We start from the raw sequence: 27,961 nt of genomic DNA on the forward strand, positions 1-27,961 counted from the left end.
TCTGGAGCCCACTGCGGTACCGGGGGGGCAGCTTCTGTGGACAGCCCAGGCACCAGGGGACCCCGGGGCCCTTCTCCGGCCGCGGCGGAGGCGGATCCACCACTGGCCCGGGGCCGGCCGGCGAGGCAGCGCGCTGCCGCCCGGGCCCCCCTCAACGCTCGCAGCGGCCGGGCCCCAGCGCGCACGTGCCCGCGCAGCGCGGCCCCGCCCCGCCGCGCCCCACGCAGGCGGCGGCGCCACCTCTACTTAAAGCGCGCTCGGGGCCGCCGCCGCCTCCTTCTCCTCCGCCGGCTGCCGCGGCCCGCCAGCATGTCGGACAGGCTGCCGTACAAAGTGGGTGAGTGCGAGCCCCGGGCCCGGCCCGCCTCCGCGGGGCTCTGGCGGCTTCCCCCGCAGCCGGGGCGAGCGGAGTGCGTCGGGTCCGGCCTGCTGTGGCGGGGTGCGGGGCCGGGCCGCGGCCGTGGCGGGGAGCTCCGCGGTAACGGAGCGCAGCGGGAGCTCCGCGGCCGCGGTGGGAAGATGGCAGCCGCCTGTTCGCCGTGCCGGCGCGGGGGGCGGGGAGCGTGGGGTAGGCGGGAAGGAAATCCAAGCCTGAAGCCCCCCTCTAGGCTTGTGGGGCAGGGCTGCTGACAGACCGCGGAGAAGGAAGGGCGCCTGTGGCGGGGCTGCGCCGGCTCTCTGAAGCCGCTGTCTCTTTCCGCAGCGCGGCACCAGTGGGGTTTCCACCCGCGATTTTGCTCTTCCCTTGGCCATGGCGTGGGCGAGCCTGGCTGCCCTGTCCCTAGACCGTCTCCTGCTCTGACTGCCCACCAGAAGCCCTTCGCTGAGGACAGGCTTTCACTCTGAATGTGAAAGTATCTTTAAATGTGTGACCTGTGTTACACGTTTCCCTAAAGATTTTGTAGACCTGAAACTCCACAAAACCCCTAATTTTTATAAAGAGTTGTGTGTGCTTTGAAGGCTAAATCCAAAGAGAAGAACATTAGTCTGTAAGGCTCAGATTCATAAATAATTTGCCCTGGAGGCTATGAACCTAAAATACTACAGGATATTTTTTTAAGCAGCCCTGGTAAAACTACCGAGCTCTTAAGAGGGGTAAGATTCAAGAGTCCCCCTTGATATAGTTGTTTCCATGGTCCTTCCATTGCCTGGGCTTTTTTCAGTCCGTTGTTGGTGTAAAGGCTGTGCACCAGTCAGCTAAAGCATAGGCAATAGCTTCAGTGGCCCCTAGGCTTCATTCTGGAGCAAAATGCAATTAGCTTGTCTGTATTAAATGCAGCAGTCTGACTCAGAGGTCCTAGTGTTCCCGAGTGCTTTAAACGGCCTGTGTTCGCTAGGTAGGTGAAAGAAAAGTATCTGACCATGTTCTTAAGTGAAATGGTAAGCTTCTGAAATCTCCTCTGAAAGAGCTAACCGAGTAAGAGGGACACTTGGTGTTGGCCAGTGCTGCAAAGTGGTGCACCTAGGCATTAGTTGTTTGACCCTTGCCTTTTTAAGGCTGGAGTCGGACATCCGTGGTGAGTGCAGTATTTTCTACCATGAGCTAGCCTGTCAGAAGTCTCTTTTGTTCAGTTTTTGCTGAACTTTTCTACTATAGCTCCTTTTTACAAAGGCAGAAGTAGACTTGTACCTAAGGTAGTTATGGTGCCTTGAAAATGATCTTTGTGGATCCAAGGGGGTAGGAACCCTGCAGCTTAGCTCTTAAGAGGGAGAGCTGGGCTGGGCTCAGCTCCTGGTGCCCTTGGCAGGGAGCATGCTATGTGTGTTCTCATGTGGGGAAGCTATTGCCATACAGGCAGTCCTGTGTTCCCCCCCCCCCCGGAAGTCTTAGTACTGTGAAAGTAAATCTATAGGAAGTGTCAGACCCTTGGGCAGTATCTGTAAGGAGGCATGCTTAAGGCTGGGGCTTACTGAATTAATGGGCCTCAGGATGTCTGCACAGTAGATCACAGTTGATTAATATGCTCATACAAGAGCACGCTTTTTTCAGAGGGGCTGTTAGGTTTGGTCTCAACTTGTTTGAAAGCCTGTGTACCATAGTAAAAAAGCAGGGAGTAACCGGAATAGGGTCTGGTTTTCCCCCCAACTGCCTCCCAGCTGTTGCTGGGTGTTCAGTTCAGCTGTTGTGGCCAATGCCTATCCACAAATGTGTGAACAGATACCAAGGTTTCAGCTATTTAAACTGACACCTGTCCTCCTCCTCTTGCAGCTGACATCAGCCTTGCAGACTGGGGTCGCAAGGCCATTGAGATTGCGGAGAATGAGATGCCAGGGCTGATGAAGATGCGGGAGATGTATGCTGCATCGAAGCCGCTGAAAGGTGCACGTATCGCCGGTTGCCTTCATATGACGGTGCAGACGGCAGTTCTCATAGAGACCCTTATAGAGCTGGGAGCTGAGGTAAAGTGTCTGAGTTTCTCCTTCAGCGTGCTCTTAGGTAATGCTCTGCCTGGGGCACTGCTTCTGCTTATATAACTACCTTAGGGGATCCTGGCAGATGTCTGTACTTCTTGGAAGAGACTGTGCTGCAATCTCCAGGTGGATGGATTATGTCTTCTCTCTTTAAGCAAAAAGCTTGTCACTTGTACTGCATGCACCTCTGGGATGTGGTACGTGTCTTCCCTCTGGACAAGCTGCATTTTCGTGAGTGCCTGTTTTGGGCTGGGTCGCTGGCTTCAGCAGCTCTGTCAGCTTGTGTGTACGACACCCTGAGCAGCGGTGCCGAAAGCTGCTCCCATGCAATTGTGTTGTGCTCAGGCATGCAGTGCTGTTGCTGGTAATGCTGAAGCTCTAGTGACTGCCTCCAGCGCAGATTAGCCTGTATTAAGAACCACACCGTGCCCTGGTAAAGTCAGCAAAAACTAATGAAGCTTTCTGAGAGCTCATGCTAGCCCTTGAGCTGTGCAGGAAAACAACAGGGAGGCAGTGTGGTTCAGTGATTGAGGGCTGGGGACTCCACTGACTTTGAATTTGTTGTGTGACTATGGACCAGTTACCCTGGCCTATATTAAAGGCTGAGATACTTATAAGCCGTTTGCTGCTTTGTGTCCTCTGCCTGGCTTGCTAAATGAAGTCCAAACATCATGGCTGAGTGTTCGCTGTACAGGGCATGAGGGGAGCCAGGCATCTGGGCACAATCCACATAGCTTGCATGCTGAGCAGAGAGCTGACTGGAACTTGATGATGGATTATGTTAAGTACGTATGTGATCTGAAATTCCTTCTTCCTGAAGTTTAGCTGCCTGAACTCAGGCTGCCCAGAAGTGTTCTATATGGGATCCCTCCCTGGGAATGGTTAAAAGAGTTGAGCAGTGTTGTGCTGATCAAAAGGCACTGGGAGAAGGGGAAGCTCTCTGTAGCAGCTAAGGCATTTCCTCAGAAAGTGGAGGGCGTAGGTCTAGACAGCATGCCGGGTCAGCCTGGGCAAGGTACATGCTGTTGTGCAGGTGTTCTTCAGCCTGTTCAGAGCTGTTCCATGGCTGCAAATGGTGCAGTGCTGAAGGAGAGCTTTGATGTGGAGGTACAGTCCTGGCTTTATTCCAGCTACTCTGTGTCTGAAACTCTTGTTCCTCCACAGGATTTAAAGGAAATCAGTAGGCACTGAAATTTGGGAAGCTCCTTGCTGCTCCTGGTGGTTGCTGTATCCCAGTATGGCTGGCCTAGGCAGCAGCTGTGTGCTTACTTAAACATTGCCAAGCTGCTTGAGTCTGAGTGCAACCCCAAATCAGTGTTGTATGGGATTCATCCAAGTCATTCAGGGTGCCTGGGAGGGAGGAGTGAAACTCTGATGAAACCGTACCCTACATAATGAGGATGTAGCTCACTGCAGCATAGTAATCTTGGTATCCCTTTTTTGGCTATGTTAACAAAGATAGAATAAATACTCTGTGCCTCAGAGTATAAGTTCTAAAATTGTAATAAAAATGCATCCTCTTCATAACCAGTGATGTAAATATTAGGCTCTGAGCCCATCAGGTATGCCAGTTATTCTAGGGTCTATGCCATTATCACAAACTGGTGTTACAGATCTGAGGATGCACAGCTGAAGTGGCCTATGTCTTGTTTCAAGTGCTTGAAGTGTAAACAATATATAGGTATTCTGTATACTTTGAATTTCATGACACCTCCTGATGTCATCTGTACTGATAGGGAGCTTAGAAAAACCCCGGTGAGGAGGTGTGGTGCTTAAGGTCATGAATTCAGTTTTCCTGTGCTCCTTCCAGGTGTGTTTTCATGGATGAGTGTTGGTTGTGTAGGCTCAGATGAGGTGCTTCCTACTGCAGCCCTTACTTTGAAGTGTCAATTCTTGATGAAGTGGGATGAGTATCTGAAAACAGGCTGAAGGATTATGCCTTATTGCCCTCTCTCCTCAAGGTCTGTTACAAATAAGCATGCAAATACCTGCCAGTCAGCCCTGTAGGGAGCAGAGTGAGAACTCGTGTGTGGCTCTGGGATGTGGTGGTTTCTGTGCCCGCTGGGGAGCTGCAGTAGGTATGCAGATACTTTTCAATGCAACTCAGCAACATGCTGTTGCTTTTCTAGGTGCCTGAGCCTAGTTATGAAATCTGTGTGGAAAACGCTTAGGTCAGCTGGAAAAGCTTCCGTGACTGGAGCACAGAGTGGGAGTTGGGTGAGCATAATCTTGGAGAATGCCTGTTCATCGAGTGTAGTGTTTCAGCTGCATTTCTGACTCTTCTGAGTGCCAGCAGGTGTGTTGCTGCATGTCCGTATCCCTCAGTGGACGCTTGGTATGTGGCTGTTCTGAAAATCTGAACTTTACTGACCAAAACTTTCTAAACCCACCCTACTGTGCACTTCCTGAAGATCTATAGCTGAATGTATGCTCTGGCTGTCTGGCAGAAGCTCTCACGAGTAAGGAGATGGCTGAATATGTGGCACAGCTAAAGCTCCATTACATTCTCTCCCAAAGTGACATTATTTTCCCTGGCCTAGTCAGATACTTAGTTTTCACCTTAACTTTGCAGAGCTACTGAGAAAGGCAGGAATCTGCGCTAATACGCCTTTCTGCTCTCGCTCCCTGTTTAACTCCTGTGTCTGGAAGAGAGTGCCTGATATCTGAGAACTTTGTTCAGCAAACAAAACTTGGGTTGTTTTCCAGGTACAATGGTCAAGCTGCAACATTTTCTCCACTCAGGACCACGCTGCAGCTGCTATTGCAAAAGCTGGTATCCCTGGTAAGTTTTCCGTATTCTAATTTGGCTCTGAGTAGAGGTGTACTGCTTTTTCCAGCTAAATCAAAGCGTGTACAAATTAAGCTCTTCTGACCAAGCTTCAGGATAGAAATAGCCCATCAAAAGCAGTGATTGTTACAAAACGGGACATTTGATTCAAGCTGCATTGCATCGGACTGTTTCACTCCTGACAGTGGCTGGTGTTAGGCTATGAAAGAGCCTGGCTGTATGTTACCAGCTTTAAGCCTGGTCATTAAGACGATTGAATGGGCTGGCTAATTAAATGGGTTGCTGTGTGGGTGTGTGTAGATGGAGGTGTTTGGTGCTTTCTGGCAAGCTTGGTGCTAAATACGGGTCAGGGAAGGGTTGTTCACTGCAGTGTGCCCTGTTAGAGTGACAGGGTTAATACTCAAGATGTTTTTAGGCTAGAGCTAGGCTAACTGTGTTGCTGCCTAGTACCCCTGAAGCAGTTTATCAGGATGCTGCTGTTTTGTTACTGTCACCTTCCAATAAAGAGCAATTCCTTGCAGATCAATATGAATACATTAAGCTGTCTGCTGTGTTACTCAGCTTAAGGACATACAGTCCTCGTGGCTCTGTGCTGGGAAGTGCATGGCCTGGGCCTGGGTGTTGGCAGAGGCTAAATCTGATTTCTGGCAGCCTGGTTCTTTGCTGTGGGAGGTGTCTTTCATTTCTATTATAATTAGCTATTGCTGCAAGTCTTTCCCCAGCTGTGGTCCATTCTAAGGTAACAGAAGAAAGTGGTCCCTTCATCAGCTCCTTTGGCATTACTAGCTGCAGGCATCACCTCCTCTGCCTTTCTCTGGCATGTGATGTCAAAGGACCAGGCGGGACTCTCTAGATGTGATGTTAGGATATTGCCTTCCTCGCTGTTCTCAACACCCAAAACTCAACTGAAGAGCAGTTTACAGGTGGAGTGTGTGTTTGTTTTTGACCTCTGCCCTTGGTATCCTTGTTTTGGGGAACTTGCTCTTTTTGTTAATATTGCACTTCACACACTGAATTTACAAGACCTTGGAGGAATGCGGATCCTTTGGATACACTATGAGATACTGATGCACATTTCTTCAGAAGGGGCAATTGCATGATTGGCTCTTCGTAGCTCAAGGTTAGTTTTCTGTGTAAACAGTGAAAACATGACAATTTAGCCAAATGTTGGGGTATGTAAGTCATGTGCCTAACACACGTTTGAATGGCTGAGTACCACTGAGGCTCAAGTATAGCATGAAGGCAGTACAAATGCCTGGAAAGGCAAAAATACTGCTAGATACAACATGCTAGTGGTTGCAGCATGTTACTGGTGGTAGATGTACTGATATAGAAATGTGCCCTAATAAAAGCAGGCAAGGTGTGGCAGCTTGGAGTTTAGTGCTGTGCTAGAGACTGGAATTTAAACTCAGAGTTGCTGAAGAGTTTGTAGTCTGGTGCTTAGCTCATGCTGAAGTCTAGTCCCTCTTTTCTGCTTTGCTGGAAAATGCTGTAGTTGTGTTTTCATTTGTCTGTATTAATATGTCCAGTGGCTATTTCTAATTCCTGATAATGTGGGGTGTATTAGGGGAGCAAGTGGGGTGTTGTGGATGTGAGTCTGCTTTAGTTTGCTTTGCCTTCTCCCTTGTAACATGGAAGAAGAATAAGGAAAGCAGTGAAGTTTCAAAATTTTGACCAAGTTCGTGGCCTGGAACAGAAGACAAAGTGATTTCACTTCTGCTCATTCTGAGATCTTTTTTTCAATGTGAATGTGTTTTCTGGCCTGCAGGCACAGATAATCATCTGTGTGTTGGCTCTGCAACTCAGCTGCTGATGAAATCTTCCTTTGGCTGCTTTACTACATGCTGAGTAAGAAACTGGCTAATTGTGTGTGTTTGTTCCACTGTAGTGTTTGCCTGGAAAGGGGAGACCGACGAGGAGTATTTGTGGTGCATTGAGCAGACCCTGTACTTCAAGGATGGGCAGCCCCTCAACATGATTTTGGATGATGGTGGAGATCTTACCAACCTAGTTCATACCAAATACCCACAGCTCTTGAAAGGTGACTTGTGTTTTGTTTTGTCAGGCACGGTTCTGCTTGGGAGGCTGTTTCAGCAGTCTGTTTCTGCAGGAATTCCCTGCTTGTGTAAAAGGGGTGGGGGAAGAGGGACGGGCATGTGCAAACAGGCTATGAATGAGTCTATGAAAATTGCTTACAGTCCAAGACCAGAATCTCTTACCTGCAGGAGCTGTTTCCATCTCTGCTCTGTAGTATATAAACTACAGCGACCTGTCCTTCTGGCCGTCCTTCACGGTGCCCATTACCTGAGAATGACCAGTGGTACTGCTGACTTGACAAAAGCTTCCTGGAAACGGGCTGTGTTTTAGAATCGCTTAACGTCTGCTTGCAATTAATATTTTTAGCATTCATGCTTTTTCTTCCCCATCCTCTTAGTGCACCTCTGGATGAAGTCATGACAACCTGTAGCCTTTTTGGAAAGGGAACAGTTTTCTACCCTATATAAACTACAAGGCATTAATTCATCCAGTTATGTCAGCGAAGATGCTGATGGAGTCAGAGTTGGGACTCTTGCTTTGTTGACTTGTTACCTTCAGTGTAAGTTAGTAAAACAAAACAGATCAGTGTGGTGTTGCTAGCACATGTTTATGTAAAAAGATTTATCTGAAGGGAATTTGGCATGACCTGCAGTAGCAGGCTGATCTGTGTGTGGCAAGTGTGACAGATTCTTCTTAGCTCTGCCAGTGTCCATCATCTGTGCTGCTGCAAGCCACAGATGCCCAATGTTGCTAAAGGGCATGTTTGATCTGGGATGTGAAGAAAATTGGATGGTGATATGGGGTGGAAACTAAACTGATACAGTGGGGTGTGCTGATGTTTGTTCTTGGTCTGAGGAGGTGAGGTTGCTCTAGAAGCCTGCTGGATCAGCTCTCCTCTGACTCTTGCACTGCTTTAAGAGGAAGCTATGGGGAAAAAATCTGAAGGTGGCAGGCCACGGATAGGGCTGTGTGAGGGGAAGAGTCTGGGGCTGCTCCCCAGCCATGTGCTTATGCGGGTCGGGGCACCAGGAAGAGAGGAAACTTCTGTGTGACAGGCCTCACTTTCTCCTTCATCCTCAGCCTGATGTCACTAGTAATCCAACAGTCAACATCTTCGTGTTATTTAAATGGTAATGAGAGGGTTTCATTGGTGTCTGCTCAGCCATGCTAGGATCCCCTCTCTTCCGTCAAAGGTCTCTTGCTTCCTAAATTGCATCTGTCTGATATTCGTGACTTCTTGCTTTCCTGCTGTTTGGTGCCAAGGAACACCGTAGTTGATCATGCCTCCCTGTCTTCCTGGCATTGTCAGAGGCCAAAAAATGCATTTTCCATGTTCATACTCTTTTGTTTTGCAGGGTTGTTTCCCTGCCATGCACATGCAACACCTCAGTTGGTGTCCCTGTCCCTGGGGGCCCTTGTGCTGAGCTCCTTTCACACTTCCAGCCCTCCTGCTGTCTGCTGCTTTCTCCCTCCTAGCACTTTGCTACCTCTTACTTGTCTTGTGCTCCTGGTGTGGAAGGGACCAGGTAGTACGGTGCAGTAGGGCAATGGCTGTTGAACTGTCTCCTGTCTTGGCATCCATTGCTAGTCTGCCATTGATAAAAACAATCCCTACTGCCTGGGGTTGCTTCCTAAATTCATAGGAATGGCTCTTCCACTGGGTTTTTAAAGAGTCTAGGCAGGATGCCATACCTGTCAACATTTCCCTTGCCAAAATGTGTGTGCTATCTGCACTGACCATAGTTGAAAAGCCTCTTTGCAGCAGTTCAGTAACTAATTAAGACTGATCTATGTGGAGGGTGGCAGAACTGGATCTGTTTTACCTTCCAGTCCATTGCTCCTTGGAAACAGCAAAACTTCCAGAATGGGACCCACTGAGTAGAGTCTTGATCTCATTTAACTGAGCTCTGCGCTTCACCCTTTGCTGCAAGACTGCTTAAATGAAGCTGTGTAGCATCCATTTTTTTGTATCTTGAAGATAATAGTGGCTAATATATCCTCAGGGCTTCTGGTGATATTTGACCTATTTGGGGGAGAGGTAGGACAAGAGTAACATTAGCAGAGCATGCACAGTGTGTGGAAAGACCGGATCACGAGCGCAGGAGATGTTTTGGCATGCAGCATCCGAAAGTTCTGTTTGCCACTTAAAGGCTGGATAAGTTTTCTGGGCTCATTTGAAAGGGAACTGTCTGTCTGCCGTGCTTCAGCTGCTTCTAATTTAAATAGAAGTTAGTTCAGTCCTAGTGTGCAACAAACAGTTGAAAGTAGGGCTCCTTCTACTTCAACTAGGAGATGTGTAAAAGAGCTGTGTGGAAATGCTCAGCAAGCTTCCCCTCTCCCTAATTGTGACTGCTGTTAGAGGGCAGAATGGCCTTTGTACTATTGGCTTACTCCACTAAACTGAATGCCCTTAAAACCAAGATAAAGGTGGGAGGGGGAAAACTAGAACTGAACAAAGGAGAAAGTCATCTGAACTCCTGTAAGGGAGGTCTCTGGCATCTGTGCAGAAGATGACTGTTGAGGAAGGATGGATAAGATTGGATCATTTGTGATCCATTGATGCAGACTTGCTCATTGATCAGGTAAGAAATACAGGGGGGCAAAGCGGGTCTGAGTGTTTAGCAAGGCTTTTTCAATTTAACTCAACTTTTTCTTTGCTGTAGGCCCTTCGCTGTTCTCCAGTCACTTAAGTCCCTCAGGCATTGAAATTGGGTGGTGTAGGCAGCACTTCTTTTAGCAGAGTTGCAAAGTAGTTTAGACCAGTGATAAATGTCACCTGGGGGCAGCAGGCGGGTGGCCTTCAGGGAAGGGAAGCTGCTGGCATATGTGATGTGAGGTTTGCTTAATGCAATTTTAAAGACAATCTGCTAAGCTTAGAAATGTCAGCCTAGAGAGCTTTTGAAGGATGACGAGTGTGTCTCCTGGTTGCCAGATAGACCAGAAGAGAGAGGGCAGGTTTGAACTGGAGGTTTCTGCCATGACCTCCAACAGATTTCCTTCACAAGGGGATGATTGTACTTGATCTAGGCAGTTGCACTGGAAAATCGATGCTTTTGGGAGACTTACTACAGATGCTGTGTTTCACTGTGCTATAGGCAATGGTCTTTAAACTGTCCTGCCCCCTCCAAGCAAGCCCTAAATATGCTAAAGCCTGACCTTGTTCTCTCTGCAGGTAACCATCTGGGGAGTGTAGTTACCGAAGGCTCTGTGTGAGGTCTGTGAGACGGACCTCTGTGGGGATAAATCGGCCTCATCAAGCTCTATTTCCTTCTAGTGTTGTTGGTCTCACTTCTTTTGTGTGACACAGCGTGCCGGTGCTTCTACCTGGTGGTCTGGGAAGCGAATGGGAGCTCTAATGGCTCTGTCTTAGACTCCATTGAGACATCTGTACAAACTCTGCTTTGAAAACTGCTTTGAATTGCACTTGGAGACTTAAACCGAAGTTGTCCGTGTCCTTGGCTTGTGTAGCTCATCTAGGCTTAGATCGGTTCGCGGCTTTTTTTTTTTTTAAGCAGTAGGGATGGGTTTGAAGCAGAATCGGCACCCGCGTGCTGCTAACCTGGCCGGAGGAGCTGGGCTGAGGGGGCTGCAGGAGCCTCTCCGTGTGTGGAGTGTGACTGGGGGGGTCCCCGGGGTGGAGAGCGGGCGCGGGTGGGGGCGGCGCTAGGGGGCGCTGTTGCGCCGCGGAGCGCGGGCCGGGGCGGGGGGGGGGGGGGGTGCGGGGGGCGCAGCTGCGGGTTCCCCCCCCCTTTGGAAGGGGAAGACCCCGGGCTGGGGCCGTGTGTCCCCCAGATGCGGGCTGGGGGAAATGCAGCGAGCTGCGCTTCCCGAGGGCTTACGCCGTGAACTTTGAAGGTGACTTTGACAAGCTTTATTCTTTCTCAGTTAATTGAGCTCTGGTACAAATTTGGGATTCCCCTTTCCTCCCTTTCGTGCCCACCTTGCTGGGGGGGGAGGTGGTGGTGGGGTGGGTGACCTGAGCCCCTGGGTTCCCGGCAGCTGTCGCCGTGGCTCTTGTTCCAGCCAGGCAGATGAAACCCAAAGGATCAGGGCAAAGCACCCGCCTGCCTTCTCCCAGGAGCGATGTTCCTGTAGCCTGCTGGGGAGCTGTGCCCGGGAGGCGCAGCACCCATGGGTGCTTGGAGGGTGCAGGTATCTGCTGGGGAGCCGTGCCTGGGAGGCGCAGCACCTGTGGGAGCTTGGAGGGTGCAGGTACCTGCTGGGGAGCTGTGCCCGGGAGGCGCAGCACCTGTGGGTGCTTGGAGGGTGCAGGTACCTGTGGCTCTGAAACATATGCTCTGGCCTTCCTGCCCTCCGGTGTTCTTGCATGGTGCTGGTCTGGCCTCAGGGAGCCTCCCCAGAGCCTGCAGGCCCCTCGGGTGGCTGACCTCGCTTTGTCCTCTGGGGGCAAAGCCAACTGCTCAGCTGGAGGTGCTGATCTCCTTAGCTTTGTTCCTGTTCCCGCCTGGGGCTGTGCTGATGCTGTTGCTCCCAACAGTGATAACTGTTCTGCGTGCCGTTCAGAGGTGATTCTTCAGTTATTCATCTTGCCCTATAAACTTCTCGTAGGTCTTGGTGGCTGGGGAGGTAGTGACACTTGGACATTTCTCTTCAATACCCAGAATTAATGGACTACATAAATAATTTTTGGGATTTTGCTGGGGGTTATTGTTGTCGGTTCCCACTTGCCCATCCCTAAAGTAATACTGGCTACTGAGGAGGTGCGTGGGCTGTGGTTGAGGAGCCCTGCCATTGCTGCTGGCTGGTGATCTCGGGCAAGTCCTTTGGCCCCTCTGCTTTTGCTATTTGTGAAATGGGAAGGCTAGTGCTCACCTTTTTGAAATATTAGGAGGGCTGTGGATAGAGTGTGGATAAAAAAATGTATGTAGGAGTTGGGAGCGATTGTATGTTATACAGTGAGGGAGAGGAATTAAGAAAAATGACAGAAAAGGAACAATATTTCTGTCTGTTCATGTGCACTCACATAGGATAACCTGGGCTGTCACCTGCTTCATCAGTAAAAGGGCCTGAACAGAACGATTTATGGATGTTGTTTATTTCTCAGAGTTTTTCTGTCAAAATGACTGTAAAATTATTTTGCTTACGAGCATCCTTTCAGTTTTATTCTGTGAGATCAATGTGAGAGGTCACTTGCCTGGAGGGGCAGTATCTTCTCTGCTTAAATCTCTGATGTATGTAGAACTTGGTATTCATGGTTTTCATATTTCTCTTTTCTTGTGAATCTGAATTAGCTCCAAATGCCACATGGATCTCTTCATAGAGATGTTGCTCGTGTTGGTGGTTTCAGCCTGATTTAGCAGAATTCCTCTATTTTCCCCCAATAGTTCATAATTGTCTTGCAGTATACTTGCTGTCCTTAAAGAACACACAATTACCATATCCTCTACAGTGGAAATTCAGCCAGACTGGATAGTTTAGTTTCAAATTTATTCTGATTGTCATAAATTGAGTACTGTTTTGTGCAGAGAGGCTAAGTAATCAGGGTGTTGCCCAGTCTAGGAACTAGACAGTTTATATACAATGAGGTATTATTGAGACATCAGAGAGGAGAGAGATCCAGAAGTCATGTGCAGTGATGCCACTTCTGAACAACTGGCTGCTGTCAAAAGGTCCGTGAAGAGTCAGGATCCTTAAAACAGGGGGTGCATTTACAGCTTTGGCTTTTCGGTGTAATGTGGAGCCAGGTAACCCCACGACAGTTTGTGTGTTATCAGGATCTTAGTCCATTATATGATGTTGGTGTTTCTAGACAGTCCTTTGTCTCTGGTCTCTGCCTCCTGGACTGTTTTCAAACAAGGATATATTTGAAATAATGTTTTTTGATTGTGCTAGTAATACCCATGAAACTGAAGTTTCATGTAGCTACTATCCAGGTTTAGGGGAGGTGTCAGCTGTTTGATCAGAGCTGAAGTTGATTACAACAGGAGGATTGGGAATGGTGAACTGTGTATTTGATTTTTTTTTTTTACTTTCAGGTGATCCAAGTGCTTTAGATTTAAGTGTTGTTATCTAGGTATCATCTCCTTTCAAGCCACCTTGCAAGAATGGACTAGGCTGTAGAAACATCCCTGAGGTGAACATCTTGCCCTTTTTGCAGAAGAGTTTTTTGATCATTTTGTGAGAAAATATTAGAGTGGGGTCTTTCCTGGTTCCCTGGTCTAGAGCTGGTCCCTTCCATTTTTCCAAAGAATATTTTGTCCTCCTCTTTTAATTGCCTTGTGGGGGAAGAAACTGGTTTGAAGTTTCAAACTACTGTTTGAGGATCCAAATGAGGGTTGTCATCTCTTCCCTGCTTCCTGCAAAGGGTTTGTTTAACTTAGGTCTCGGGAAGATGCTCCCAGCACCTGAATGTGTTGGTTTACAGCGGCGTTAACTCCAACTAAGGTGAATCCTTTTACTTTCCCCACAGGAATTAGAGGTATTTCAGAAGAGACAACTACTGGAGTTCACAACCTGTACAAGATGAAGGCCAATGGGACCCTGAAAGTGCCAGCTATCAATGTTAACGACTCTGTCACCAAGGTAATGCAGTGGGAGCCCTTCTGCTCTGTTCTGCTGTCTGACTGGTTTGGTGTTGGGATGTTGTTATTCCCATGCAAGTATTCCTTCTTTTGCTGAGCTGCTCTTGACCTGGTATTGAACAGATTTTCACCATATCCTTGAAGTGAGCCCATGATGTCTCTAATGGAACATGCCATTGTAAATACCCTGTTTTCAGAACATCAAAGGCTTCTTCTGTATGTAAGGACATGCATTCTTCTGCATTTTAATAATGTGAAAACCTTTGGAAATCATGGCTCTTGAGGTACAGTCAGTTCCTGTGGCAAGGGACAGCTTCTGAGCTGGGAGCGATATGCCACTATACCTCATAACTTGCTCAGATAATACATTGGAGTCATAGCTGCAACATTATACGTGGACTTCGCATTTTTATAAGAAAAAAATTTACAGTTGTAAGCTGTAGACTGAAAACCAAACTGTAACATCGCCTTACACATGCTAGATGGCACCAGCCATAGCTGCAAGGTACGTCCCATTTTGAAAGATCAGTGCCCCTACTCACATCTAGGTACGCAGTCTTAAGATTGCTTATAGCAGACAGAGCGCTACCTCTGTTAAGTGAAAGCAAGAATGATTGGTGACCTAAGACTGTAGAAAGCACAGGGCAGGCTTTGAGACCAGAATTTTGCTGTGAATGATGAGTTCTTTATAACCCTGCCTTGGGAAGCGTAGCACAACTTTGGTAGCCAGATTTTTTAAAATTCTTGGCTTCTGTAACTTCAGATAATCAAATCTGTTTATACAGCCCATCCTCCTGGTCAAAACAAAGGGCCCAAGGAGAAAAAGGAGGAGCATTATAAAAATCAGTACAGCAATATGTGGTTGAATTTAGGAAGATGTTAAAGTGGAGTATGATTTGACATCTGACTTAGCAGGGGAATTTTGATTTGGAGGTCTGGCTGTTGTTAATGCTACAGTAGGAGGATGTTTTGCAATGGGGCATTAGGAGATGAAATCCAGGGGTTCTTGGTTGCAGTGACCAGTATTGTGAATGGCTACTTGCTGGATTTTTCTAGATCTGAGCAGTGGTGAGGTCTGGCAGTGTTAGTGTAACTGTTCCTGGGGGAAGACACAATTTTGATCTTCCTGGGCTGCAGGAACCAATTTCTCATGGTTGATGTGGGCAACTTGCTGCTTCTGCAGGGTGCATGTGACTTGCAAAGATAAGAATATGTGCTAACCAATTGGCCAGATATTCTGCTGGTGTTTTTTGCCTACCTGTGGCACTTGGTTCAGTTCATTGTCTGATAAACAGCAGCAGACAACTGGTGAACATCTGGTTAAGAAACTTGGACCTACCTCTGTACACAAGAATTGTTTGTGCTTTTACTTGATAAATTCAGGTTACCTCTAACAAGCTTTTAACATGTCCAAGCCTTAGTCAGTAGACACAACATATTTATGAATGCTTCTCACCAGGGGTGTGCTGAAGCCTGTATCTAGTATAACTGTATAGATTGAAACTGGATAAATAAAAACATCAAACCAGGTTTTCTTCCCATCCCTCATTGTGGTTAAAGTATTTAGCTGACTCAGCCTTGTGGTTTGTAGTACTTGCATATAAGTCCATTTTGTTTCTCTAAGGAATTTTACTTCAGTGACTTTAATCTGTTCTGAAACTGCTCCTTTTTCTTCCTCAGAGCAAGTTTGATAACCTTTATGGTTGCAGAGAGTCCCTCATCGATGGCATCAAACGTGCTACAGATGTCATGATTGCTGGAAAAGTAGCAGTCGTGGCAGGTTACGGTGATGTGGGCAAAGGCTGTGCTCAGGCCCTGCGGAGCTTTGGAGCCAGAGTCATCATCACTGAAATTGATCCCATCAATGCGCTGCAGGCTGCCATGGAAGGTGAGAACTGAAGGAGATGCAGAAACGCATGCATCTGTCGGGGGTCTCTGCATGTCAGTGTAGAGCAATAAATGATAGTTGGCCAAGAAAGTTTCAGTGGGTTTCAGCCCTGTCCCTGTTGCGGTAGAGGTGACTCCAGTTTAACTGTAGAAATTCTTTCCTTACAGTTAGGAAAGGAGTTTATTAGTATAGGCCTTGAAGATGTGTTTGGAGTCAAGGATATAGAGACCATAGTGGGGTAAGGCCCCCATTTCATAACGCTGTAAGCCTGGTTTTGAATGGGTTCATTATCTTCAGGTTGTGCAACTCTAACCTCCAGTGTGGGTTAAGACTTCACTGGAATATCTCCACAGTAAAACACCAGGCCTTACCTTCAGTAGATGTTTTTGGAGAGCAACGCCATGCTCTCTGCCTTTCCAGCTCTGCTCATGACATGCTCTGGAAGCTATGCTCCTCTTCTGTGGGTGCCTCATGTAACTATGCTTCTTAGCACCAGTTTATCCCATTTCTATTCATACCTAACTAGAACCTGCAGGTGTTGTGGGCACACTTTCCTTTGCAAACTTGACCCCCTGAATCCAGTCTGAGTGCTGTGCCAGATACTGCACTTACGGATATAAGACACTGAATGTATAGATCTACAGATTGGAAACAGGTGAGGGGTAGATATTTTTGTGCTGCATTGGTATTTAGTAAGACAAGTATGCCCACTACCTTGCATCCTCCATAGGTCAGGTGTTGGCACAGACTTCTCTTACTCATTCTTTTTCCGTACTTTTCTACTTCTAATATTGTATCCCATTTTTTTAATAAGTGCTGGTGGTTGGGTAGAGGAATAACTTTTTCTTTTTTCAGGTTATGAAGTTACAACCATGGAGGAGGCCTGCAAAGAAGGCAATATCTTTGTTACCACCACTGGCTGCACTGACATTGTTCAGGGCAGGTATGGTCTAGCCACTTGCTTTAGTGAAAGCATACATGTACAGCTAGATTTTTTTGAATACAATCATAACTTGTCAGCAATATGGTGAGGGTTAGCACACAGTCTCATTTCTGGACATCAGAATTTAGCATCAATTTAGTGAGAAATCGGGGATTTGATTTTTCAGTTCTGTTGGATGTTGCCACGTTGCAATTGTTCCTGTCTTACAGCATGTAATGATGGAGAAGCAAAAGATGTAGAGGGATAGATAGACTTTTGGAGAATGAGAGCATCAGGGCTAAAGTTTGTGTTAGGACAGATAAATGTGAACAGAAGAGTAGGTAGGTAAAGGTTGAAAAGTTGATTCCATCTGTGAGTACACATAGCAGACTTGAAACTAGCCTGTTCTCAAACTACCCTGCAGTTTTTTTGTTACTGCTTAGATCTCAATTTCTAGCCCCTCCACTCTACACAAACTCATTCCTATCTTTGCCATTTTGTTGTAGTGGAAGATCAGATTAAGTAGGAGGAGATAAGGCTATTACTCTCTAGAGATGTAAAACTGCTGGAAACTTTAAAGTCATGAAGAAAACTGTTTCTTCTGTGTAGAAAAGAGAATAACTGCAGATATTTCAGTTTTGACCAATTAAACAAAATAGTTTTACTTTCCATACTGGGAAAATATTTTCTCTCCAATAATCTCTTATATCCTTGGGAATTGTCCTTCCTTAGAAGCTTGAGAGTGTGTTCCAGTAGACTTCATATGCCTGGAAGATTACCAGACCCACACATCTTGTGAGAGTCATATGCAGTCAGTGAGCCAGGCACATTTCATTTCTCCTTGAGCAGAGCTATGGCCCAGAGCATCTTCTGGTGTTGACGAAGAAAAAAATTTTTGTGCAGTAACTTTTGATATAACTTTTTTTTGCAGGCACTTTGAGCAGATGAAGGATGATGCCATCGTGTGTAATATTGGCCATTTTGATGTGGAAGTTGATGCAAAGTGGCTGAATGAAAATGCAGTAGAGGCGGTGAATGTTAAACCTCAGGTGAGACAGCCCTTGCACAAGCTCTCCTGCTAGAAAGAAGCAATAGCTACTCTGTCTGTTTCCAGAAAGGAGGGTGTTTCTCTTCAGGTACTTTGTGTTTCTAGCTTTCTTGGAAGCCAGCGTAGCTCTGGGCTGATCAGAATAGAGATTCTGCTCTGCTCTTCCCCGATTAACCTGGAACAAGCTGCACGTCATATTCTTGTGTGGTATTAAAGCAGTTGTTTCCAGCCAGTGCCCAAGTGTTACAGTGTGGTCTCTGGCAAGAGGTGCCTGGTATGGATGCATCTTTCTCCATGTGTTCCTACTTCCTTGACAAACAGGAGCGTATCCCTTAGTGGTGCTTGTGTAGACAATTAATTGCATCAAGTTCATTCCTTACAGGAAGTCAGCTTTGTTTGGGGTATGGTGAGGAGGTATGGAAATGTGCTTTCTTTGATAGCCCCCAGCTGAAAATAATGCTGTAACTCAGTTTCAAAAAGCAAGGTAGATGATGAATACAGAACAGATCATTAGAGACTGTATAAAAGTTCTTAAGAACAGAGCCCATAGATTGCCTGGTGGCTGATCTGAATTTCCTCTCAGGAAGGTGCTTGCTCATGTACTGCTCTGCACCAGAACAATCTTTGTCCTGGTACGGGGTGCCGGGATTAGAGTGAATCTCAAGGGAATGTCTTTTGGGAGTCTGTCAAGGTTTGAAAAAATTCACACCTCTCTGTTTTCAAAGCATTTTTTTACTCAGCAATTGAAGCCTCAGGAAAGCCTATCTGGAGCTCTGCCAAACTCAGACTTCTCTTCCAGACTTAGTGGCTTCATTTTAGAAACCTATGTAGACCAGAAGTCTGTCTGTGGGCAGATGAGGTGAGATGTTTTATCCTTGCTCAGCTTGCATTCCCACCATGTATTTACTTCAAGCTATGGCTGTAGCTACACAGGAAAATAGGGATCTAAAAATTTCAGCTTTTCAGCTGTGTCCTAAAGCAGAGAAACAAAACTAAACTAAATCAAAACTGTTTTGTAACACCAGCAGAAGGTGAGGGAGAACACCACGTAAAGCAAACCAGGCTTTGTCTGACTTGGCATGGGACTTCTAGTTATCTTTTAAAGAGGGAGTGTGCTTGCTGATAGCAGGATTCTGGGACAGGTTTTCTACTTTTTTTAAAAACACCACACCCAAGCATATGTCTTAGTAGATCTCGATCTGCCCTTCCAATTTTCGTAACTCCCCTGTGGCTTATTGGCCACCCACATCAAACTCTTACTAAGCAGTTGTGAGAGTCTTCTCAGTATCCTGTTTGCTGTTGAGACACTCTACATGAGCTTAACTAGGTATGAAGTTATACCCTCAAGTTCTTACTACATTCTAGTCTGTTCTTGCCTTAGTGTGGAGCTGACTTTGCTCAACAGCTCTTGTCCTAGAGGAGCCTGCAGCTAGCTGCTTGCTTTCCAGTAGCTTGGATTTTAAAACTAAAACTGGGACTGCTCAAAAAGTAAACGTTGTTGAAGGCTAAATTGGATGTTAATATGGTATCATACAAACTACCTGCATATGGCCATTCAATGTGGCTCTTAAAGTCCGTATGAAAATGTGCATCACTGTTGGCAGAGGTAGTAGTCCCTTTTTCTTATATACCCTGTATTGAAGGAGCCAGTCTGTCACAGATGTATTAGGTGCAATGAGATGCAGTCTAGTCCAAGGTATAAAAACTGTAATAAGTTTCTGGTTAAAAACAGAATATCACCTTTTCAAAAGGATGGAATTGGGGTCAAGGTCGTCCATATAGTTCAATGCTGAAGACCTGCCTCCTACCCTGAACCTCTCTGGTCTGTTATATAAACTGCTGCTGTGGCAAGCAGGATGTTCAGAGTGATGCAAAGGAGCTACCTGCTCACAGAGCAAAAGCTGTGAAAATAGCTGCCCAGCATGCTGTGGGTGCCACGGGAGTGTTTGCTTAAAATTCATTAGCTAAAGTTTGCAAAAGGTGTCTCTGACAGCCCTGAGTGGACCACCTCTGTCTTGGCTTGATGCACAGATAGCTGAAGCTGAGAGGATTTACTGGGGGAAATAGCACTTTACCCTTGGGCTGTTCTTGTACTTTTCCTTACCTACCTACTGGTTACCCCTGGAGATGGGATGTACCTAGAGGTACATCTGATCTTACGTGGCCATTCCACATGTTTGAAGCTTTACTGAAGTGAGGATGGCCTATAGATGTGTACATTGCCAAGCCTAATAAAAGCTGGTCCCTGACTCAGGTTAGTACTTGGCTTTTGTTGACTTCTAGCAGTGAATCTGAAGCACTGTTAACTAGTTTGAATCTCCAGTTGGACTCTGTTATTGGTGTATTTAATGCTAGATGTATCTACACTGTGCTAGTGGTATACCCCTATGCTCCATTTTGTGTCTGTTTAGATTTCTTGTCCCTAAAGACTTCAGACCTGCATGACAAGGTAAGGAGGTACCTGCTGAGCAGGTGTTACGTGAACAAGTTCTGCTGTGTAAAAGCTTCACTGTTCTTCATTTTCATTCTCTGTGCCCGATTGCCATGGTGGCCGGGCAGTTGAGCAGGAGTGGACTAATACACAGCCTAAAAGCTTACTGGTTTCAAAAGGGGGAGAGGCAGGACTGGGAGGCAAAATGTGACTTTAGAGCCCCAAATTCCATGCTTGAAAGAAATTAAAAGGCATTGAGTAGAAATTTACTACAATTGCTTAACTCTTCCAGGATATGCATTAAGTTTAGGTTTAGAAACAAGGTCCCAGGAGGTATCCTGGAGCTTCTGTCCCTCACCACCTGTATGGGGATTTGTCTGCATGTGTTGAGACCTTTCTCAGGGCAGCAGTGATGAGTCATTACAGTAATTGATAGAATTGCTCTTACACTGAAATCTGGGAAGGAAATTATCAGTTTGCCGCTTAGGCCATGCTGGTTTCTCAGTTTTGTTGCTCAGATTCATCAAAGGGACACTTCTGTGGTCATCTTGTCCCCAGTCTTTTGGGGACTGACCTCAAGGGGAGGTCAGTCTTGTGTTAAAGGTGTGAGATCTTGTACTTATCCTTAGAATAACACGTTTTTTCACATCAGTGTTCTGGGTGAGGTATCCTATGTTTTATAATACCAAGTACTAACTCTCTAAATATTCACATTTTTACTAAGACCTGGCAGCTTTTTTCTATATCCTGTAGCAGGGAGGGGAATATAGTACAAGAGCAAAAATCTCTAACCTCCTATCAAGACATCGGTCTCTTGATCAGAGGATTAATACCACGGCTGAGGGTTGCTAGACTTCAGCTAGAGGTACAGAGTAATTGTGAAAGTGTCCAACATGGTAGTTTTCAGTACCATATGGTCTCCATTTACAAGTGGTGAGCTTGTGTAAGAAATGTTTAATACTTGGGAAAGGAAAACATCTTATTGTACCATTCTGACTCATCTGTTGCTTTCAAAGTACAGTTAAGGAGGAAATAGGCTTATTACTGAAAAGCTGGCAGGTTGTTTTGAATATGGGTTTGCACTGCAGTCCTGCTCAGCTGCGTTCTGGTATTAGAGACTGATGTGTAGCACAAGCTAAACTCTAGAGGGGAAGGAAAGGTCAGGGTGGAATCAATGAACTCTGGCTCTGAAAATAAATTATTCACGTATCATGGTGTGGAGGGAAGTGCAAAGCAGCCAGAAAGTCCAGAGCAAGCTAAATGCCGATGGGGAAAAGGAGGAGGCATTTGTATAAGTGTGGAGATGAACTTAATGCTTGGATAACTTGATTTCTACTTCTGTAGCAATTTCTTGAGCTTACGAATCAGCCTGTTTACCTGCCCATAGATGAGATGTGTTTCCACAGTACTGACTTAAGCCTCTGATGGTACTGCTACTATTTTGTATTTATTTCTGTGCAAACACATTAATTTGCATTTTCTGCGTTACCCTGTGCGTTGAATGTGTCATGTCAGCAGATTGCCGAAGGTGTGTGATTCCATGCACAAGCCAGTAGCTGTCCAGGTGCAAGTTGTGTGGATATTATATGTATATAATATTTTGACACCTAAACCACCCAATTCAGACTGCAAAACTGAAATGCTACTTAACTGCTACCTTGTGGTAGTTTAATCTGTAAATATAATGCTTAAGTTATATTGTAGCTGCTATTAGAGTTTTTAGTGTTCTGCTTTCTGGCTGCTTCCTTCTTTGTTTCATTACTTCCTCCTGTAACTTTACGACAGCCCATATGGTATTTTGTGGGTGGACTGAGCACTGTCACTGGTAGTCCATAATGGAGAATCAGCATCCATAAGAAATACTGCAGCTGCTCAGTGGAGAGCATTCTTACTAACCCTACCTTGCTGTACTGCTCTTGGACAGGAGAAATTAAGAATGTTATTTAGGGCTTCTGTTTGAGGTGGTTACTGTCTGCATATGTTGTGCTGAAAATGCAATAATCTGTTATATGAACCCAAGAAGCAGAAAATAGTGCTGCGATTGAAGCATAGCTTGGGAAGACAGGTGGAGGCACAGACCTGCTCTGAAGGCAAAATACCTGTTCTAATAAAATGGTTTCTATTGGTTTACTTACTACATCTCTGCTAAGGACCTGCACAAAGATGTTTTTTCAGAAGTGTTTTCAGAACAGTGTTGATAATACAGGGATGTTTTAGTTATCGCTGAGCAGTGCTTACACAGAGCCAAGGCCTTTTCTGCTCCTCACCCCACCCCACCATCGAGCAGGCTGGGGGTGCACAAGAAGCTGGGAGGGGACACAGCCGGGACAGCTGACCCCAACTGACCCAAGGGATATTCCATACCATAGGACATCATGCTCAGCATGTAAAGCTGGGGGAAGAAGGAAGGGGGGGGATGTTCAGAGTTACATTTGTCTTACCAAGTCACCGTTACGCGTGATGGAGCCCTGCTTTCTTGGCGATGGCTGAACACCTGCCTGCCGATGGGAAGTGGGGAATGAATTCCTTGTTTTGCTTTCCTTGCATGGGTGGCTTTTGCTTTACCTATTAAACTGTCTTTATCTCAACCCACGAGTTTTCTCATTTTTACTCTTCTGATTCTCTCCCCCATCCACGGGCATGGGTGAGTGGCTGTGTGGGGCTTGGTTGCTGGCTGGGGTTAAACCATGACAGTTGTTACAATTAAAGGTTCATCCCACAAGGCTTTTAACTTACAGGCCAAAGCTTTAAGAATGAAACTGAAAATGAGGTGTGTTTTGCTTCATACTAAATAACTTTTGAGACTAAAAGTATAAATACAGCTGGGGGAGGGACCCTTTTAGGTCTTTTGCAGTTGCTGTGCTATGACAGCATAAGATAAATCGACTTGTCTAAAGCATTAACCTTTGTCAAAGTTGGTTGTTGATTATCTTTTAAGTCTTTCCAAAGGTTTGCTCTACTCCTACGTGCTTGGTGTGACATGAGCAATAAATACCAGTGAATACGGAATATTCTTGTAACTTATAGGCCATATATGGTGTGTCATTCTGGGCTTTAATATTGTAACCTTCTACAGGGGTGAAGGCAGGTGAGAGAAGAGCTAGTGACTGGTGGAAAGGAGAAGCAGAGTTAACTTTAACATTGCAGGAGCCCAATCTGGCCCAGACAGTTGAGGCACATATTAAGTAACATTATCTCCTGAATTGTGTGGGACTCTCATATAGCTGAAGGCCTGTCTCCTTAGCCCATTTGAGACTTGATTCTGTGTGCAGAGTCCTGTTGTCCCCAGTATAGCTTGGAAATCAGTCTGAAGACCATGTCTTTGGCCCTGAGAGCAAAGGAAGGTACACCAGAAGCTGGGACAGCTGTTCATTATAATGTAAAGCATTGGCCTTAGGGAAGTGGGAAGAGTTACAGGGGAGCAGTTTCAGCAGGCTGAGGACTCTGGCTCTTACCCCTGTGTTAGATGCAAAGGCTCTGGACTTTTGCATGCAGAGGTGTTCCCTCTTCTCTCCTGTCTCTCCACACCAGTTGTTACAATTAGGCATATATGAACTGCATTTTACTGCTAGCAGCATGCTCCCCACCACAGCCATCTGAGACAACATGCATGTGGAAAAGCCAGAACAACTGGATAGCTGGTTAAATATGAAGCGGATGCTAAGATTCATGTTGTGTGAAGTCCAGAATAGCTACAGGCTTTGCGAACACTGGCTGGGAATTGAGGGAGGGGTGTCTCAATTGTAATCAAAGTCTGTGGTGCAAGCCCACTGCTGAATTGTTGATGTGGGAAGAAAGCCAACAAAGCTTTGCATGATTTAAAATGCTCTCTTTACCCTGACGTTGCACTGCTCTTGCTTTTTCCAACCCAGGTGGATCGCTATACACTGAGGAACGGCCGTCATATTATACTGCTAGCGGAGGGCCGACTGGTCAACTTGGGCTGTGCCATGGGTCACCCTAGCTTCGTTATGAGCAACTCCTTCACCAACCAGGTGCTGGCACAGATCGAGCTGTGGACCAATAGTGACAAATACGCTGTCGGAGTCCATTTCCTGCCAAAGAAGGTGAGTTAGAGTAGCAGAAAGATGCAAGCTGGTGAGGAAGCCAACTTCAGATGTGATCACGCAGATTTGTTTCATTTGTGCTTGAGTTAATTTTCCTACCGAATGTTGTTGTTGTTGTTGCAAGGAGCTTCTGTCCCTCAGTGAATGCTTGGCTTTGGTCATGCTGAGTCTGAAGTGGGCTGTTTTTTGTGGCGAACCTGTTGTGCAGAACTGGGACTTGTCTGTCCTGTGATAGGAACATCCAGTCACTTTTTGGCTTGACCTGGTGCTCTTCTCTATGGTGCTGGGAAGCCCTGTGCTGCCTCAGGGTAGTCAGGGAGCTTCTCCCAACCAACTTGTTCCTTCTGCTGAATGCCAGCGTTCACAGCAAGCTTTCACATGCCTGTCCAGCAGCAAAGTCTAGTGGGGCAGAGTTGAAGCTGGAGTGAAACTAGGAATCATTTTTACTGTGGTTGATAGAGCCTGGGTCCCATTTGCACCTGAGCAGAGCTTATCACAATCTGGTCCTAATAGCTTCACAAAATATTAATGACAGATTCCCTTGGGTTTCCCTTTAAACTTATCTCTGCATTCTTTGTTCTTGGAAAAATCTGGATCATGTCACAACTTGCAAATTCCTTTTAGAAAACTAACCTAGTTTTAATTTTTCAAAACAAGCCTGAGAATTTGAGATGGTCATTGAAAAAGTTGCTGGAGTTAAATCCCACTGCCTTTGGAATGCAACCAGGTGTGAGACTAAATGTGAAAATACTTTTGGGAATACGTTTGGGAAGTAGAATGTGTATGTTTGGGCTTACTTATGAAGTGTTTGCTGAAGGACTTAAGCTTCCAAAACCATCTGTTAATGATCAAGCAAAGCGTACCAGAAATACAATGTAGGAGTTGATCAGCAAGCTGACACATAATCATCTTCAAAGGAAAAGTTTTGTTGACAATTCTCATCGAAAATGATAGTCCAATGTTGCTAATAAAATGTAGCTTCATCTTCTTTCTGAATAACAATTTTTAGTGAGTGTACTTGAACTGGAAGTGAGAGGTAATGCCCAGATCAGTTACGTACAAACCGAGTTGCGTGCTAGTGGAGCATGTGGCAGTGATCTCTCTGGTTCATATACTGTGACAAAATACTCTTCTTACTCTCTGTGCTCCATAGAGAATTTCAAAGAATAAAGCAGTTGCCTTGTCAGGACCAACAAAAGATGGGCAGAAGAGCTTTCTCTGGTAATTATCTGCCTAGTATCTTTCCTTGTTCTGTGTAGTAGCTTTGAGGTCCAAATGTAGAATTTAAGAATTACCAAGTGCCTTACATTGCACTTTCTTGGACTGCAAGAATATTGCTTTGATGATCAGCTGTTACAAACATGCACACATTTCTGCAGTGTGTGTTCCTGGAAATCTAGGCAAACTGTTGTGTCCATGTTCTTGGCACCAAATCTGTTCATCCTTATACTCAGCTATCTGATTTTAAGGTAAGAATGTCAGCTTACCTTCATCTAAATTTGTGTACGTTTTTACCTAAGTCTTTGGCTGTGTTAGTTCTCAAGAGATGTTGGCAGTTCCGTATTATTTACTATGAGCAGGCTGAGCTGCAGTGAATTCTACTCTGTACAGATGTAGCTTTTTACCTGGTTCATTACAGTGGGATTACTTCAGAGTAGTTGCTTGTTACCACACTCCCTTTGAGTGGGAAATCTAGGACTAGTTATTGAATCATTTAGGACATGCCGGTTCACATAAGCTGAAGATCTGGCCCTTGATTGTTTTGTTGATTTATTGCCCTTCAAATATATTGCAGCCTTTCACATCTATTTCACTAGTATGGGGGAAATATCACCAGTCTTTCCTGTGCTGCTGGAATTTAGACTTACCTTGTATCTGTTTCCTTAGCAATGATTACTTGTCTTTTGCAGGAATTACAAATGGTGGTCAAACTTGCCCTTCTGTTGTAAGTCAGCAGCACCCGATCCCTTCTTAGTGCTGTCCTTTCTATCTTTGAATATCCTTTATGGCTCTACATTCCCCTCTGACATATCAGCTAGTTTGTCATCTTACTATATGTTTTCTGACTCTTCTGTAGCCCTTAACTGTCTTCTAGCTTTACATGCTTTTCAATCCCTTGAGTTTGCATGTCTGCCTGACACCTCTGGGATAAAGTATATCAACATTTCTGAGCCTATGTCCTACAGCCCACCTTGGCTTTATTCTTCATGAAGAGAATGACAATAGATACTCGTATTCTTGCTAAATTAGTGATTCTGGAATTAATTTCGTAATACATGTACCCCTAAGATGGGATATCTGGAAAGGAGATGCATTTTTTTCCCCAGCATTAGAACTTATCTAAAATTGTAAGATGATAGTCTAGTATGTCCAGGTGTCTTTGTAGTGGAAACATGAGTGGGGCTTTACCATTCTACCAAACTGGATATTCTTATCTCTGAATAGTTTGATCTCTGTTCTTTACTGGTTGGATGGATGTGAAGGTGTAAATGAAATTGAAATGGGCTTGATTATATAAAGTTGTCTGTCTCACTTAAGCTTAATTTGACTCCCTCAAAAGCAGGGAGCTTTTCCATCTGAATGCAGTTCTCTGCCTAAAGCAGATGCCTCTGTGCTCAAGCAGGTGAGGTGTGTTGGCAGGAAAAGAGCTGTCTGATTGTTCATCTGTGTCAGTCTGTGAAGTCCTCCTTGGGGCTGCTATTGGTTTTCACGTACTCATTTCTCACTATTGACCATGACTTCCTGAACTAATAAGACTCTGTGCTGCTAATATTCTTGTCTCAATGTTTTGTTTTCCAGCTGGATGAAGCTGTGGCTGCTGCTCATCTGGATAAACTGTGTGTGAAGCTGACGAAGCTGAGTGACAAGCAGGCCAAATACCTAGGCTTATCAAGAGATGGGCCATTCAAGCCAGACCACTACAGATACTGAGCAGGTGGCACTACCCAAAGACCAAAGTGCAGGGATACAACCTTCCAAAGCTCTTGTGTGTGCTGGGCTTCTGAGAACAAGCCCTTTGCCATACTCCTCCCAGTGCTGCAGAACCCCTTCCCTTACAAAGGGAGCTTCAGGGCCTTATTTGTTGGTGAAAGAGGATCACTCTGACTCTTGGAATTAGAATTGGTTACTTAGCTAATGTCATGGTGAAAAGGATCCTATGCACCTTTTATTGGCTCCTAATGTCCCAATAAGGGGAGCAGGACAGAAGATTGCTAAATGAAAATGCATAGTCTTGTCAAACATGGGGCTGACAGCCTCTTTGAACAGACTAACCACTAAGATGGGGAACCCTTTCTACAGGGAGATGCTTTCTGCCATGCCCTGCTCAAATTAGATGAATCCTGTTGGAAGGCTGGCAGTGTCAGGCTTCTCTCCACAAAGGTGCCCTAGCTGAAGTGCATGTTGTGAAACTGGAGGAAGTAAGGAGGAGTGTAGGTTGCTTGGTCGTCTTCCTGTAAAATCAACTTAACCTCCTACTCGCAGATTAGAGCTGGAGGTTTATTTCTGGGTTAATTTACTCCATCAGTTTTGGCCAGAACAAAGACCCTTTTATGCTTCTTACATACCAACTCGAGGAGGGGTGAGGTAAGAGTGACTTTTTTTTAGCAGCCTTCTAGTGTTGTGAATGGCTGAGAAGCCCCTGAGGGGATGGTTAGGTTTAGGGACCTTGTTCGATCTCCTGAAAACACCAGCAGCACACTTCTACCCCCAACTTGTTTTTTTCCGAGTTGTCATGTCTGCTGTATCTTGTTTGTCACTGACTCAAAGTGCTTTTATTAAAGATCTGACTGTGGCCTGACTTGTTTTCTGTAGTGAGATGCTTTGG

General features: G+C 45.7%; 1 protein-coding gene across 1 annotated transcript; it reads left to right on the plus strand.

Annotated features, from left to right (window-relative positions):
- The first annotated feature begins 291 nt into the window (after positions 1-291).
- Positions 292-27,934, plus strand: AHCY (adenosylhomocysteinase). Its single transcript, XM_050907077.1, has 10 exons — positions 292-337; positions 2,210-2,400; positions 5,119-5,194; positions 7,089-7,241; positions 13,668-13,780; positions 15,460-15,667; positions 16,523-16,610; positions 17,521-17,638; positions 23,941-24,135; positions 26,935-27,934. The coding sequence occupies exons 1-10, from the start codon at positions 310-312 to the stop codon at positions 27,064-27,066; spliced, it is 1,302 nt and encodes a 433-aa protein (XP_050763034.1). The 5' UTR covers positions 292-309; the 3' UTR covers positions 27,067-27,934.
- Positions 27,935-27,961: the final 27 nt, after the last annotated feature.

This window comes from Gymnogyps californianus, chromosome 17, assembly GCF_018139145.2.
Source record: "Gymnogyps californianus isolate 813 chromosome 17, ASM1813914v2, whole genome shotgun sequence".
Classification (NCBI taxonomy): domain Eukaryota; kingdom Metazoa; phylum Chordata; class Aves; order Accipitriformes; family Cathartidae; genus Gymnogyps; species Gymnogyps californianus.